This window comes from Canis lupus, chromosome X (assembly GCF_011100685.1).
Source record: "Canis lupus familiaris isolate Mischka breed German Shepherd chromosome X, alternate assembly UU_Cfam_GSD_1.0, whole genome shotgun sequence".
NCBI lineage: Eukaryota > Metazoa > Chordata > Mammalia > Carnivora > Canidae > Canis > Canis lupus.
The window spans coordinates 110,751,458-110,767,905 of NC_049260.1; the positions used below are offsets into that span (position 1 = coordinate 110,751,458).

Consider the following 16,448-nt stretch of genomic DNA (forward strand, 5'->3'; position numbering starts at 1 on the left):
GTTTCTATATGCCATGAATAGACATTTTTAAAGAAAATATTCATCACTTTCAAAATAAAAATAGATCAACAGAGTACATGTAAGTTATTTTTATAGTTCCATAGTTTAAGCCTCTAATGACATTCATTTTAAAAAGCCAAAATAAAACATCAAATGGGGTATGTCAATAATAAATGAAGCAGTGCTACAAAAAATGTAGTGGCTTTTATCTGGGGCATGGATTTTCCTCACCGAACACCAACCTCTTCCCTAGAGTTGAGTAATTGCTTGGATCGGAAGTTCAAACACAATTACATAAAAGCTGCCTTCAAATACAAAACTTGCACAAATAGGAAAAAAAAAAAGACTGGGGGCAGTGGGAAGCAGTACTGTATGATTAACTATCCTGAGCTCAAAATGTTTAGGCAAGGTTTACTTTCCATTACCTTGCAATTGGATTCCCCATCAAGACTGGCTGTAGTAACATAACAGGTTCCATCACTAGTGCAGGATGATAGAAGAATAAGATCACAGGGGAAGGTTTCGTCTGCCTGTACTTCTACTACATCACCAACCTAGTATAGAGAGAAAAACATAAATATTTTAATTCCAAACAAAGCATTCATTACATCTCATACTAAAGCCAAAAGAGTAGCAAAAGACCTCTCATGCTATTAGGTTCTCAGCGTCCTATGCCACGTGAAAGATGATGAAAGAGTATTATTCAGCATTCAGAATCCTCCTTAAGGTCACAAGGACTTATTGATGCAATCAGATTACCTTACTATTGAACTTTAATTTCAAATAACTGACTTCAGTACCCAGGGACTCGTTTGCTCTCTGAGGTTTTCATGCTACTGTGTTCAATAAGATAATGACCATTATCACTTCATGAACGAATCAAGAAAGTCTGCATGTCTCAACCTGAGCACTTCCTTAACACTGGGCAGCCACTGTCCTGCTCTGCATCACACATATTTCAATATGCTTTGCCTTCCATGTGCTAACAGCTATTATTGCTGGGTGCCAGTTCCCTCTTCAGTGCCGGGAAAAGGTTAGGTAACTGGAGAGGCATCTATTTTTCCCATAACATTTGACAAAAAAAAAAACAATTTTTAAATAGGTCACTTTCCAATAATCTGCTATCAGAAGAACCCATTAATATAGTCATGAGAAACTATTTCCTATCAGAAAATACCCAAAGCTCGAGTATAGGAAAATCATGAGAAGAAATCATGAACCATTTCTGGTGCAGATAATTTAATAATGTAGGGAATAAATCATAAAGATTAAGAGGCAGGACTTTTTAAAAAGATTTTATTTATTTATTGGAGAGAGAGAGACAGAGAGGGAGAGAGCACAAGTGGAGGGGGGCGGGGAAGAGGAGAGGGAGAAAGACAAGCAGACTCCATGCTCAGTGGAAGCCCAACTCTGGGCTGGGCTTCATCTCATGACCCTAAGATCATGACTTGTGCCAACATCAAGGGTCAGACCCTTAACTAACAGAACCACCCAGGTGCCCCAGAAAGTAGGACTTTTTAATCTGACTTTATGTTCCAGCTCTGCCACTTCACTGTATGAGCTTGGGTAAGCATCTCAGATGATTCCAACTCCCTCACAGGATTGGTTTGAGCATGAAATGAGGACACAGGTAATAAAGTGGTTAGCAAAGTACCTGGCACATATTCATCATTTGATAATTATTACAAATATACTGCAACTACATTAGTCTGAACCTATGAATAGTCATAATAGTTCAGGGGAAGGATATAAGAAATCATCCAGAGTTCAGTGCTTCCCAAACTTTTCTATACTGTGGCACATATAGAAAATGACAAGTATCAGTTTTGTACAGCATCTCCGATAAAGGGAGGGAGCTGCTCGTGGCAGAGGACAACCCACTTTGGGAGAGTCAATACCTAGCAGCACACCAACCTGGACACACTTGGTTGTGAAATGCTGAATAAATGACACACCTGTCTCCTATTTGCTATAGGATTTGGCAGATAAAAATGAGGATTTCAAGACCTATTAGGGAACAATTTGATTTTCTTGCCAATCTTAATCAGCAGCCAAGAGCAACAGCATCAATAACTGAACTAATTTGTAAATAATATCTTGTTGGATCTTTCCTTCCTCACTTACATAAACACTTATGCTGCTTACACAAAACTACAATCTATGATTAAATACACAGAAGAGAAATAACAAAATCCTAAATCATCTTAGACAGAGGAAACACTCATTAAAGGCTGGAAGATGATTCTTAGGCACCAATAAACAAAAACCACAAATAGACCATTTATTCTACGACATTTCTGATTTGCTCAGATGTGAACTATAAAGGTCCCTGTACCTGCAGTGCAAGGTAAGGCTGGTGAGATGGACAGAGGGCGGGTCTCAGAGAGCTGGCAGGCTAGGCTCAGGGGGTTAAAGCCTTCCCCTGAAGGCAAGGGGGAAGTAGACGGGGCTTTTAAAGGAAGGGGACAACAGGGTCCACTTAGACCTTCAACTTAGGCTCTGTTTCAATTTAGCATGTTAAAAGTAGTAAGAGAACATCATCACGCTTCATGATGAGTATTAGAAAAAGCCCGATAATCTACAAAAATTATGATTTTTTTTTCTTTTAGTTCATTAGAGAGCTGAGGTTGCGAGGCAACCAAGTGAACTGAATTTCAAAGGCTGAAAAGTCCTTCTGAGGAGAGAGGAGGAGAAATGAGATGGTTGACAGTTCACAAAGCACAGGAGCAAGAGATGACTGCCAGCAAAGGGCAGGAGAAGAAAACAATGTGATTGTGAACCAATTCTTAAAGGTTTGGTAGGAGCTAATGTGATAGTTTTGGATCTGCAAACCTGAGAGAAGAGATAATAACCACTCATCATTTCTTCCTTACAGGCATCCACTGGGTGCTCAAGAGAAAACACAAGGGCAGGAGACCTGCAAAAGCCTTCCCTCACAGGGTCAGGAATGTAGGTTGTGACCATACAGAGAGGCAGAATATGCCGGAATTATGCATGGACCCTTCTCTCATTTGAGGCAAAAGCTGTCTATGTCTAGGAGAAAGGCAAGAAACCCTCCCTGGTCCTGTCTTAGGAAAACCTCAGCACTGCTAAAGAGACGTACAAACACCATCCGCTGCTGGGCATGGGACAGAGAATCCAGGGACATGGGGGCCCTACCACTAATAAAGGCAAAGTTCAACTGCCAATGGAGGTGGGGCGGGAGTATCGAGACAAAGTACTCACTCCTGAGGCAAAGGTGCGTAAGCCCTGCTTAATACGGACACTGGAGCAGCAGAACCAAGAAATCACTCTGTTCCTACCAGGAGCCCGGCAATGAGTAACAGTAAGAAACAGCAATTTACTATTGTTATAGTGGAAGAGAAAAGGCAGAGAGACACATCCACAGGCTCAGGGACACAGGACTTGCTGGAAGCAGACAGTGGAATGGGAATACTGAGAAAGGCCCTCTGGCAAACCAGGCCCTACACAAAGCCCGAGACAATGGCAATTGAGCACTCCTGGAATTGGAATTTCCAGCTGGGTATCAAAAGTAGCAATGGCTACAACAAAAAAACAAAGCCAGCTCATCTCTCGACTAGACTGACTTCACGTTCACATTAATGGGCTGATAAAAGAGGTGTGCCCATTTCAGATCATCAATACTATTTACTTTGGTCTCTAGCATTTACATACAATGACCAAAATTCAATTTAAAAAAATACAATACACGTAAAACACAAGACAAAAATGACCTAACATCAAGATATAAAGGAGTCAGCAGGATAAGTCCCAGAAATGTTGAGATTGTGGATTATGAAACAGGCATGTAAAGATAAACATAGCTATGGTTAAGATATTAAAGTATTTAGTGCAAAAGGCAGACAACATACATGTGTAGATGAGGAATTTGGGCAGAGATGGAAACTACCAAAAGAGGCACAAGAAAAAGTTAGAAAAGAAAAACATAATATCAGAAATAAAGATGTCCTTCAATGCGTTTATCAGCAGACTGGATATAAAAAAGGAAACAATCAAAAAAAAAAAAAAGGAAACAATCAGAAAACCTGAAGAAACTCTTCCAATATTTCCAATACCAAACCCATACTCTCTTCCTTACAAAGAACTGTGCATTTACCTTGGAATTCCTCAAGTCCTGTTTGTAGGCTTTCTTCTCTATATGCTAGGATTCAATCCAGTCCCATAGGCTTCATGGGCCATCTATGTGTTGACAAAATCCAAATTTTGACTGCTCACTCAAACATCTCTAAGTTCCAGACCTGACAATTCCATCTGGATGTCTAACAGATATCTCAAAATTAACATGGCTAAAATGGAATTTTTTTATATTCCTTTTACTCCTACATCTGTCACTAAACCTATTCTTCTCCCAGTCTTCTCCATCTTAATAGCCAGCATTTTGTTTCATAGTTCTATGTAATTCACCCAGTTGCTCAGGTGAAAACCAAGACTATCTTTATTCTCTTTTGCTCTTTTTCTCCCTCCCTGCATCCAATACATCACTAAGTCCTGATGATTCTACCTCCAAAAAATATCCTGCATATATCCATGTATCTCAATCATGAGACAGGTTGTGAGCACGAACTCTACACCCAAACTTGTTTTTTTTTTTTTTAAGATTTTATTTATTCATGAGAGAGAAAGAGAGAGGGGCAGAGACACACAGGCAGAGGGAAGCAGGCTCCACATAGGGACTCCAGGATCACACCCTGGGCTGAAGGCGGCGCTAAACCACTGAGCCACCCGGAATGCCCCCCAAAACTTGTTTCAAACCTAGGTTTTCCACTTCCTGGTCATGGACAACTTTCTTTATCTCCCTGTGCCTCAGTTTTATCATTTGTAAAGAAGGAATAATGAGAGTACATACTTCATAAGACTCTTATAAAGTAAGGATTAAATCAGTTAATAGAGGGACTCCTGGTGGCTCAGCAGTTGAGCCTCTGCCTTTGGCTCAGGGTGTGATCCCAAAGTTCCAAGATCAAGTTCCATATCAGGCTCCCTGTGAGGAGCCTGCTTCTCCCTCTCCCTATGTCTCTGCCTTCTCTCTGTGTCTCTCATGAATAAATAAATAAATAAAATATTTTTAAAAATAAATAAATAAATAAATCGGTTAATAGAATGTGAAAGGGAACGCCTGACATATTAATATTATATATAAATGTTAACTACTTTTATTATTGTTATCTACTACTGTCATCCTAATATAGGCTCTTGGCCTCTTCTGCAAGTCACTCCCTGGCTTTGAATCTCTTCAAAAAATTTCCACTGCAGAGGATACACACCAAGTTACTCTCTTACTCAACAATAGTCTGCCCACTTCCCCAGGCAAGCAAAATCAAACATTTGGATACTTTTGGTTTATAGACATTTCCTGCCACACACAAATATTCCAGAAAGGGCCGAATCAAACAGCATTTCACACAATAGCATCAACTGATTTAATTAAGATTATACCTGGCTGAGATCAGCCTCAAGGCAAAGAAGCCTAATGAACAAAGATAGAAGATGGGGGGGGGGGGGGGGGGGCGGTGGTCTTATCTTCCTGAAGGGATAGGGGGTAACAGCAAAATCAGAAAGAGGAAACGAGAGAAAGGGAAAGATGTGGGAACATTTACTTGCGTCGCAATTTTACTTAGTGCCCTGGGAACAATAGATTTAATGTAATGAATCGTTTAGGCTGCATTTGGTTCTTTAGGCTACATTTGGTTCTTATGAGTAATTTCTAAGACCGGTTTGGCAACTTCAGATCCTAACCACTCTAGTTGAGGGTCTTCCCCTATGGAATGCAGGAAATGCAGAAAAGCAAGAAGGGTGATAGACATTCTATGTCAATCTCAGGTAACTCTCCCACCCTGTAGCCTTTTTCTCATTACTATAAGAAGATGCAAGACAATTACCTATCACTGTGGTTATGGAGAACTTATATCCAATTCCTAGTGTTTAATAAATAATTCGGCGCTGATAATACTTGATAAAGTACTAGGAGGACAGTATCATTTTTTAATGACTTCATATCACAACCCTGAAACCACTCAGGAATGGTATCTTCACCTACCCTCTTCTCTTTCTGTTCCAACCTATCTTCTTCCCTTGTTCTGGACAATTTGATTTCTATTACCTTTCATATTTTAATATGTATTCATATAGAAATATTCCTTTAAAAATAGTATCTTGGAAGATCAATAAGATCAACACATCCTTAGATAGACTATGAAAAAAGACTCAAACAGCTAAAAAAGACATTAACATCTGATGCCACAGAAAAAAAAGGATTTTAACAGACTACTACAAATAAATGCCAACAAATAGGATAACCTAGACTAAATGGGTAAGTACTTAGAAACATACAACCTGCCAAAACTAAATCACAAAGATATAAAAAATCTCAACAGACCCAAAACTAGTGAGACTGAAGCAGGAATCAAACCCCACCCCCCCCAGCAAAAGAACCTCTAGGGCTAGATGACCTCATAGGAGAATTATGCCAAATATTTAAAGAAGTAGTAACACCAATTCTTCTCAAACTTTTTTGAAGAATTGAAGAGGAGGGAACACAAACTAGTTCTGTAAGGCCAGAATTACTGACACCATTTTACCAAGAAAAGACAGTATAAAAGACTACAGAACAATATCTTCAATGAATATTGATGAAAACTCCTGAACAAACACTACCCAACCAAATCCAACAGCACATTAAAATGATCATACACTGTGACCATATGGGATTTACCCATGGGAATGAAAAGATACATACAAAAATCAATCAATGTAATGCAACACATAACAACACACAAAAGCTATATGATCACCTTAGTCAATGCAAAAAAAGCAAAGCATTTGGCATAAATTCAACACCCTTTCATGATAAAAATACTCAATGAACTAGAAAGAGAAAAACATGACCTCAAAAGAAAAAAAGCCATATGTGAAAAGCCACAGGTAACATACTCAGTGAGGAAAGAGTGAAAGCTTTTCTTCTAGTATCAGGAACAAAGCAAGGATATCCACTCCCAGCATGACTATTCAACATTATACTGGAAGTTCTAGCCAGAGCAATTAGACAAAAAAAAAAAAAAAGCGCATACGAATTGGAAAAGCAGTAAAATTATTCTGATTTGCAGATGACATATTATTATACATTAAAAAAAAAAAACCTAGATTCGGGACTCCTGAGTAGCTCAGCAGTTGAGTGTCTGCCTTTAGCTCAGGGCATGATCCCAGGGTCTCCCATCAGGCTCCCTGCGAGGAGCCTGCTTCTCCCTCTGCCTCTGCCTCTGCCTCTGCCTCTTTCTGTGTGTCTCTCATGAATAAATAAATTAATCTTTTAAAAAAACCAAACCCCTAGGTCTTACACACAAAAACCTGTTAGAATTAATAAATGAATTCAGCAAAGTTGCAGGATATAAAATCAACACTCAAAATCAGTTACATTTTTATACACCAACAACGACCATCCCAAAAGAAAATTTAAAGACCATCCCAAAAGAAAATTTAAAAAGTAATCTCTAGGGATCCCTGGGTGGCGCAGCGGGCCTGCCTTTGGCCCAGGGCGCGATCCTGGAGACCCGGGATCGAATCCCACATCGGGCTCCCGGTGCGTGGAGCCTGCTTCTCCCTCTGCCTGTGTCTCTGCCTCTCTCTCTCTCTCACTGTGTGCCTATCATAAATAAAATAAAAAATAAAAAATAAATAAAAAATAAAAATAAAAAGTAATCTCTATTTACAAAAGCATCAAAAAAGATAAAATACTTAGGCATAAACAACCAAAGAAGTTAAAGACTTGCACACAGAAAGCTACAAAGCATTGCTACAAGAAATCAAAGATAATAAAAATAAATGGAAAGCCATTTCATGTTCATGAATCGAAGACTTAAGACTGTTTAAGTGCCTATACCATTCAAGCGATCTGCAGACTCAATAGAATTCCTATCAACACGCCAATGACATATTTGCAGACATAGAAAAAATCCTAAAATTCGTATGGAATCTCAAGGAACCCCAAATAGCCAAAACAATCTTGAAAAGCAAAAATAAACTTAAGGAGTCTTCATACTTTCAGATTGCAAAAGTATTACAAAGCAACAGTAATTAAGACAGGATGGTACTGGCATAAAGACAAATCTATAGATCAATGGGGAGCCTATAAATAAACTCTTGCACATACATATGGCAAAATTATTTTAACAAGGGTACCAAGACTATGCAATCAGGAAAGGACTGTCTCTTCAACAAATAGTGTTGGGAAAGCCGGACACTCACATGCAAACAATGAGGTTCGGTTCTTACCTTACACCACATACAAAAATTACTCAAAATGAATTAAAGACCTAAATGTAACAGGCATCTGGGTGGCTCAGGTCATGATCTCGGGGTCCTTGGATCAAGCCCCATGTGGGCTCCCTGCTCAGTCGACTTCTCCCTCTGCTCCTCCCCCACTCATGCTTGTTCTCTCTTTCAAATAAATAAAGAAAATTGTAGGAAAAAAGACCTAAATGTAAGGTCTAAACTTTTTAGGCTCCTAGACGAACATAAAGGAAAAGCTTCAGGATATTGGATTTAGTAATGATTTCTTCGATATAGACCAAAAGTACCAGAAAAAAAATCAACATTAGAAATGGGAATATATCAGTGTGCTTGGGTAGCTCAGTTGGTTAAATGTCCAACTCTTGGTGTTAGCTCAGGTATTGATTTCAGAGTCATGAGTTTAGACCATGTGTTAGGCTCCATGCTGGGTGTGGAGCCTACAAAAAAAAAAAAAAGGAGGAGGAGGAGGAGGAGAAGGAGAAGGAGGAGAAGGAGAAGGAGAAGGAGAAGGAGAAGGAGAAGGAGAAGGAGAAGGAGAAGAAGGAGGAGAAGGAGAAGGAGGAGAAGGAGGAGAAGGAGAAGAAGAAAGAAGAAAGAAGAAAGAAGAAGAAGAAGAAAGAAGAAAGAAGAAAGAAGAAAGAAGAAAGAAGAAAGAAGAAAGAAGAAGAAGAAGAAGAAGAAGAAGACGACGACGACGAAGAAGAAGAAATGGGAATATATCAAACTTAGAAACTCTGCCAAAGGAAACAATCAACAGAATGAAAAGGTAACCTATGGAATGGGAGAAAATAGGATCAGAAATCATATCTGATAAAGAGTTAATATCCAGAATATATAAGGAACTTCTACAACTCAACAACAAATACTTCAGTTAAAAAGTGGGCAAAGGATCTCAATAGACATTTCTCCAAATAAGATACAAATGGCCAAAAAAGCACAGGAAAAGATGTTCCACGCTTCTTCTAATCATTTGGGAAATGCAAGTCAAAACCACAATGAGGTATTTCACAGCCATTAAGATAGCCACCATCAAAAGAATAGAAACTAAAAAGTGCTGAAGAGGATGAGAAGTTGAAATCCTCGTACACTCTAAGTGCTTTAAGTGCAAAGGTAAAATGATACACCCATTATGGAAAACAGTATGCAGGTTCCTCAAAAAATTAAAAACAGAATTACCATATGATTAAGAAATTTTATTTCAAGGTATTTATTTAACATAATTCAAAGCAAGATCTCAAAGAGTTATTTGTACACCTGTGTTTGTCACAGCATTATTTACAATACTAAGAGGTGGAAGCGACCCGAATGTCCATCAACAGATGAGATGATAAAGAAAATGTAGTATATACATAAAATGGGATATATTACATAGTCTTAAAAGAGGAGAATTCCTGTCATATGCTACAACATGGATGAACCTTGAAAACATTATGCTAAGTGAAATAAGCCAGTCACAAAAGGATAATACTGTATGGTCCCATTCATAGGAAGTATTTCTCGAAAGCAGTCAGTCATAGAAACAGAAAGTAGAACTGTTTGTTTACCAAGGGCTGCAGGCAGGTGCAGTTCATGTTTAATGGGTATGAAGTTCTAGTATTACGAGATGTAAAGATACTAAAGATCTGTTGTACAACAACGTGAATATATAGTTAACACTACTGAATTGTACACTTAAAAATGGCCTGGTTGGCTTAGTCAGTGGAGCACGTGACTCTTGATGTGGGTTTTGTTGTTGTTGTTGTTGTTGTTGTTTAAAGATTTTATTTATTCATGAGAGACATAGAGAGAGAGAGACACAGGCAGAGGGAGAAGCAGGCCCCATGCAGGGAGCCCAACGTGGGACTTGATCCCGGGCCTCCAGGATCAGGCCCTGGGCTGAAGGCGGCACTAAACTGCTGAGCCACCCAGGTCGCCCTGATGTGGGGGGTTTTGAGTTCGAGCCCCACGCTGGGTGTAGAGATTTTAATAATAAAATCTTAGGGGTACCTGGATGGCTCAGTTAAGCCTCTGACTCTTGGTTTGAGCTCAGGTTATGATCTCATTGGGTCCTGAGATCAAGCCCCACTGTTGGACTCTGTCCTTAGTAGGGAGTCTCCTTGAAGTTTCTTTCCTTCCGCTCCTCCCCAACCCACTCCCCCCAAAAAATAAATAAAGCTTTACAAAAAATAAAGAAAATCTTTTTTAAAAAATGGTTAAGATGGGCTCTCTTGGGGCCCCACTTTCAAAGTGGCCAAGAAGGAATAACAAGGGCTGTGGCCATGTGCAGTCTATTCATGGCACCAACTGTGCAGCTACCTGCCCAAGGACAAGGCCATTAAGAAGTTCATTATTCGGACCTAGAGACTGCCCCCATCAGAGGCATTTCTGAAGCGAAGGTCTTCCAGGCCTGTGTGCATCCCAAGCTATCTGTGGGCTACATTACTGCACGGGCTGCACCACTGGCAGCAAGGACGTTGGGCATTGCTCTCCTGAAGCACAGAAGGACCCAACACCACAACCCTCACCCCGATGTAGACCCGTGGGTGCTACCCCACCACCTCCATCAAAGGCCCTATAAGGAGCTAGGTCCCTAAGGACTAAAGAAAAACTGTTCTCTGGAAAAAAAAAAAACTAAATGAAATGGAGATTATACTTTAAAAACAATGGTTAAGATGGTCCACTTAATAATATGCTTTTTGATCACAATAGCAAAATGAAATTTAAAAAACCAAATCGTATTTTAAGACTGGGATAAAATATTTGTAGAAGACATATCTGATAAGACTGTTATCTGAAATGTTAAAAAAAAAAAAACCTTTAAAACAAGAAAACGAGCACTCTCGATTATATAATGGGTAAAGACCTGGATAGACAACCTCATGAAAGAAGATATTCTGATGTCAAGGACACATATGAAGAGATGTTGAATACCATTTGTCATCAGGGAAATGCAAATTAAAACAAAATGAGATACCACCACGCACCTATTACAATTGCCAAAATCCAAAACACTAACAACAAATGTTGGCCAGGATGTGGAGAAACAGGAACTCTCATTCACTGCTGATGCAAATGCAAAACAGCCAGCCTCTTTGGAGATAGCTTGGCAGTTTGTTAGAAAACTAAACATGCTTTTATGCTACAATCCAATAAGCACCCTCCTTGATGTTTACACAATTAAGATCTTATGTCCATGCAAAAACCTGCACATAAATGTTTATAGCATCCTTATTCATAATTGCCACAATTTGGAAGCAACTAAGATGTTCTTCAGAAGGTGAACGGATACATAAACTGGTACACCTAGACAATGGAACATTATTCAGTGCTCACAAGAAATGAATCAAAACATGAAAGGATATAGCGTAAACTTAAATGCATACTGTTAACCTAAAGAAGCCAATCTGAAAAGGCTATATACTGTATATGATTCTAACAGTATAATATTATGGAAAAAGCAAAACTATGGAGAGAGTAAAAAGTGGTGACCTGGAGTTGGAGGGATGAAGGGATGAAGAGGCAAAGTACAAAGGATGTTTAGGGCAGCGAGACAATCCTATATGATACTAATAATGGTGGGTACTTGTCATTAGACATTTGTCTAAGGCCACTTAATTTAAAATAAGAGTGAACCTTAATGAAAACTATGGACTTTGGATGGGATGAGCACTGGGTATTATACTCTGTGGGCAAATTGAATTTAAATTAAAAAAAAAAAAAAAGAAAACTATAGACTTTGGGTGACAATGATGTGCCAGTGTAGGTGGATTCAACAAAAATACCACTGCTGATAGTGAGGGAAGTGTACATTCATGGGGAAAGGGAGTATGTGTGTATATATATATATATATATACACAAAAAAGCTGTACTTTCCTCAATTTTGCTGTGAACCCAAAACTGTTCTAAAAAGTAGTCTATTAGTAATTAAAAATCTATTGGGAACAAAAAAGGTTATTTGATGTGGATAAGTCTAAACTCTTGACTAGTATCTTAAGTAATCAACAATGATTAATTTGGATAAAAAATAACTTGGCTGCTAGTAAAAATAATATCATGGAACTCTCCTACATTGCTGGTGGAATGTAAAATGGCACAGCTGCTGTGGAAAACAACTTGGTGGTTCGTGAAAAAGTTGAACAAAGAACTACCATATTATGGGGGCACCTGGGTAGCTCAGTGGTTGAGCGTGTGCCTTTGGCTCAGGTCAGTGATCCCGATCAAGTCCTGCATCAGGCTCCCTGCAGGGAGCCTGCTTCTCCCTCTGCCTGTGTCTCTGCCCCTCTCTGTGTCTCTCTCATGAATAAATAAATAAAATCTTAAAAAAAAAAAAGAACTACCGTATCATGTAGCAATTCTACTCCTAGGTATGTATCCCAAAGAATTGAAAACAGGTGTTCAACAAAAACCTGTCCATGAATGTTCATACTAGCAATGTTCATACTAGCCAACACATGGAAAAACCCCCAAATGTCCATCAACTGATGAATGGATAAGGAAAAGATGGTATAGCCATATGATGGAATATTTAACCATAAAAGGCAAGAATTACTAATATTGCCACAATAAGAAGAGATCTTGAAAACATTACATTAAGTGAGAGAAAGCAGACACAAAAGGCCACATAGTATCTGATTCCATTTATATGAAATAATCTAGAATAGGTAAATCCATAGAGACAGAAAGAAGATTAGTGGTTGCCAGGGCCTGGGAGAGGGAGGAATGTGGCCTGACTACTTAATGCCTATGGGGGTTACCTTTTGGGGTGATGAAAATGTTCTGGAACTAGATAGTGTTGATGTTTGCATTACAATGTGAATGTACTAAATGTCACTAAATTGTAATTTTAAAATGCCATGTTTTTAACGCAATAAAAAAAAGAATGAACTACAAAAATACCTTGATTTTTTCACTCTCTTTTCTCACTCTCTTTGCATTTTCAATAATGTAAACAGTACTCTTGTTGACTTCGTTGTCAGCTCTGTGTCTTAGCCAATCCTCATATCCCTAGAACAAAAATAACTACAGTCAAGCTCACATAATGCAATGAAGTTGTTAATAAATTTCAATAGCCCCCTCCATGAGTCACCAGTAGATATTTATACTTATAGTATTAATCTCAACTCAGAGTGCTAAAGAGACAACATTGTACATTTTTACAGCCAAAACTAAGACATGCTTTTAAAATACCCCTTAGGTAAACAAAAATCTTTTACTGTGTTAAAAGATTTCTCTATTCTACAGATAAGTATCAATGAAAACACAAGCATCAGAAGAACCTTAATATTCTTCAACTGTAAAAGGCTATGATTTATTCTTCTAATTCTACTCTTATTCAAGTTAATGTTAATTTCTCTACTTTTTAATTTGACAATTTTTTTCTGGGTTTTATTTTCTTACAGCTCTATCACTTAAAAATATTCTTCTGTAGCAGATTGTTGAGAGTGATCATCGCTGAGGAAATATAATTTCTCCCCAGGGATAGAGAACAGAAAAGGCAAGTTAGGATTACTTTGGCAGAGAATCCATGATAAGTTTTGGAGGTCAACAGTTAAACTTCTCCACTGACTTGGTAGTTAAGGAAACTGTAAATTGGTATTCATTTTTTAGAGTTGAAAGTAATCAGGGAAAAGTCTAATGGCTCATTTTAGTTTGGGTTTTTGTATGAAGTAAATTTAAGCCAAAAGAACTAAGGAACTAAGGAAGGAGGATGTTCATTTGTTTGAGCATGACCTCTTCTCCTTTTTTTACAACACTTTGCTTTTTTTCCTTATAATAATGTACCTTTTCAAATATAACTGTTTGAAAATCTCTTGATCGCCTTCCGCTTTTTTTTTTAACCAGTGCTATATTCATTCCTGTTCTGTCCCTCTTTATGACAATGCTAGGCTATCACTTCCTGTGGCACTTTCTGTGATGTCAGTGAGCAAAGAAAAGCCCTAACATGAACTAGTATAGGGAGTAAAATGAATCAGTAAGAGCTTTTGTAAACCATACAGGCTATTCTTGGAGCCAGCAATTCTATGATGTTAAAGAAAAATAATCCTAACAGCCTAAGGGAAAGAACATTCCAAAAGTCTTTATTTAGCAACCAAACACTTGATAAAATATTCTTGCAGTTCCTGGTAGGCAAGATAGAAGACCAGATAACCCCGGAGAGGAAAGGTAACCTTGTTCAAAATACCATTAAGCAGACCTTCTTTTTCGAAGTTCTTTAGGATACTTCTAAAGCTCTTTGGTGAATAGCGTCTAAAAGTATGTTTGCAATTAGTCAGGTCCTATGGACAGTCCCAGTACACAACAAACACTGCTAACTCACCTTTTACCTCGTTTCCCATTTCCACTTTCAATTCCATGTGGAATTTTTCAAGTGTACTATCATATAAAATGGTCAAAATACTTCAAAGACATCGGCATAGAAACCATGGTAATTGTCACCTTTGATGAAAAACAAGAACAAAAGTCTCCTCTGCCTACCACCCACTTCGGCGGTCTCAGGGAAGACAACAAAGTATTTATGCTTTTGAGTTCTCTGCTTTAGGCAATCATAACAAAAATTCATGAGAATGGGAGTTTTCAAGAAAGATCCACCACCCCGAAAAAAGACTTATGCACAGTAAAAATTCACCTCTCATTTCCTGACTGAGCTGTACCTTCTTCTTTCTTTTAGGGTTATAACCCCACAAAACAAATACTGGGGGGAAAAGGGGCAAAAGAAAATAAAGATGCACCTTACAGTCATTTTCATGTTTTCCATAGGAATCAAATATAAACTAAATCCATCAAAGGTGCTGCCCACTCTATATAAATATGAAAAAGGACCTTTGACCTTGAAATTCAAACCGGAAGGGACTGACACACAGGCATAATTGTAAATAAGAAATTTACCTGTTTGATGGCTGTAACAGTTATCACAAAGAAAAGTGGAAGTCCACTGGTAACTGGGCTAGTTGGTGTGTCTACTGTGACCTAGGTAAAGAAATTAAATTGAATGTAAATTGAAAACAAGCCATTCGCTTGCATGCAGGACTCATATGTTGCAACCATTTCAGGCAAAAATACAGATAAAACATACTCTGGTAGCAGGGTCAATGTCAACTTTCATTAAAACAAAAGCAATCCACAGATCATTTAGTTTAAGGAAACAGTTCTAATTCAGGCTTAGTTTTCATTCCAATTTGGATTAACTTCTTCAATGAAATATAACCAATCATTTACCATCTCTTTGTTGAGTACCATTCTTTCAGGCCCTGTGCTAGAATCGGCTAGGCTCTAGAGATGTTGCTTTAAATAAGATAGAGAATAGGCCCTGCCCTTGTAAAGCTGGCAGCTTACAGGAAAACGTAGACATTAAAACAAGTGACAATGCTGAAATCTAAAGAGTAAAACAGAAGTGAACTAGATGAAGAACGGTCTTTCAGGCAGTAGACAGCATATACCATGTCTCTATGGTAGGAGGGAGGGGGGCACAAGTGAAGAAATAAAGGAAGCCAGAAGCCAGAGAGTGTGGTATAAGCTGGGGCTAGAGAGGGACACAGAGGCAAGACCAAGGAGGGCCCTCTGGCCAGAGTTCATTGTTTGTCCCACAGCAGGAAATAACAGAAGCTTTTAGGCAAGGAGGGGTCACATGAACAGAACTACATTTTGAAAAGCTCATTCTCCCTGGTTTGTGCAAAACAGAACAGAAGCGTGAAGGTGGGGGTGTTCATGTAGGAGGCTACTGCCATAATCCAGGTAAAAGATGATGGCTTGGGCAAGGGGAGGCAGCAGTAGACATGGAAAGAACTTCCAGAGATATTCAGGGGTGAAATGGTAAGAATGGCAAGGGACTTCTTGTCAGAGTCATTAAAGATGACTTTTAAGTGTCTGGTCAACATGACTGGGTAGATGTTGTCATTTGGTGAAACAACAAATACTGAGAGAGAACTAGACCTGAGGGGCAAAAGACCAAGAGTTCAACCTGCCCCCACAACTCTCTCTCATCTCTAATCCCCATCCAGGCGGGTCTCTGCCTCATACCCTGAGTTAGAGACACAGGCTTTGACATGGCTCTGTGCCTTCATGCACGACCTGATATACCAATTTGGCATTCTTCATCAGTACGCTTGCTCTAATCTTTAAGGCTTAGTTCAGATGTCATCTACTCTTTAAAGTCTTCATACGCTTT

General features: G+C 38.7%; 1 protein-coding gene across 8 annotated transcripts in view; it reads right to left on the reverse strand.

Moving 5' to 3' along the window:
• The window catches only part of ATP11C (ATPase phospholipid transporting 11C), a 193,282-nt gene that overhangs the window by 71,966 nt on the left and 104,868 nt on the right, over positions 1–16,448 (reverse strand). For all 8 annotated transcript variants that reach the window (XR_005386465.1, XM_038588448.1, XM_038588445.1 and 5 more), the window contains 3 exons: positions 15,170–15,250; positions 13,181–13,288; positions 426–554 (listed from right to left, as the gene is read on the reverse strand). Coding sequence is in view for 7 of the 8 variants with exons in the window: in XM_038588448.1 (XP_038444376.1) it covers positions 426–554; positions 13,181–13,288; positions 15,170–15,250 (318 nt within the window). In the remaining variant the exon portion in view is untranslated. The remainder of the gene's footprint in view (positions 1–425; positions 555–13,180; positions 13,289–15,169; positions 15,251–16,448) is intronic.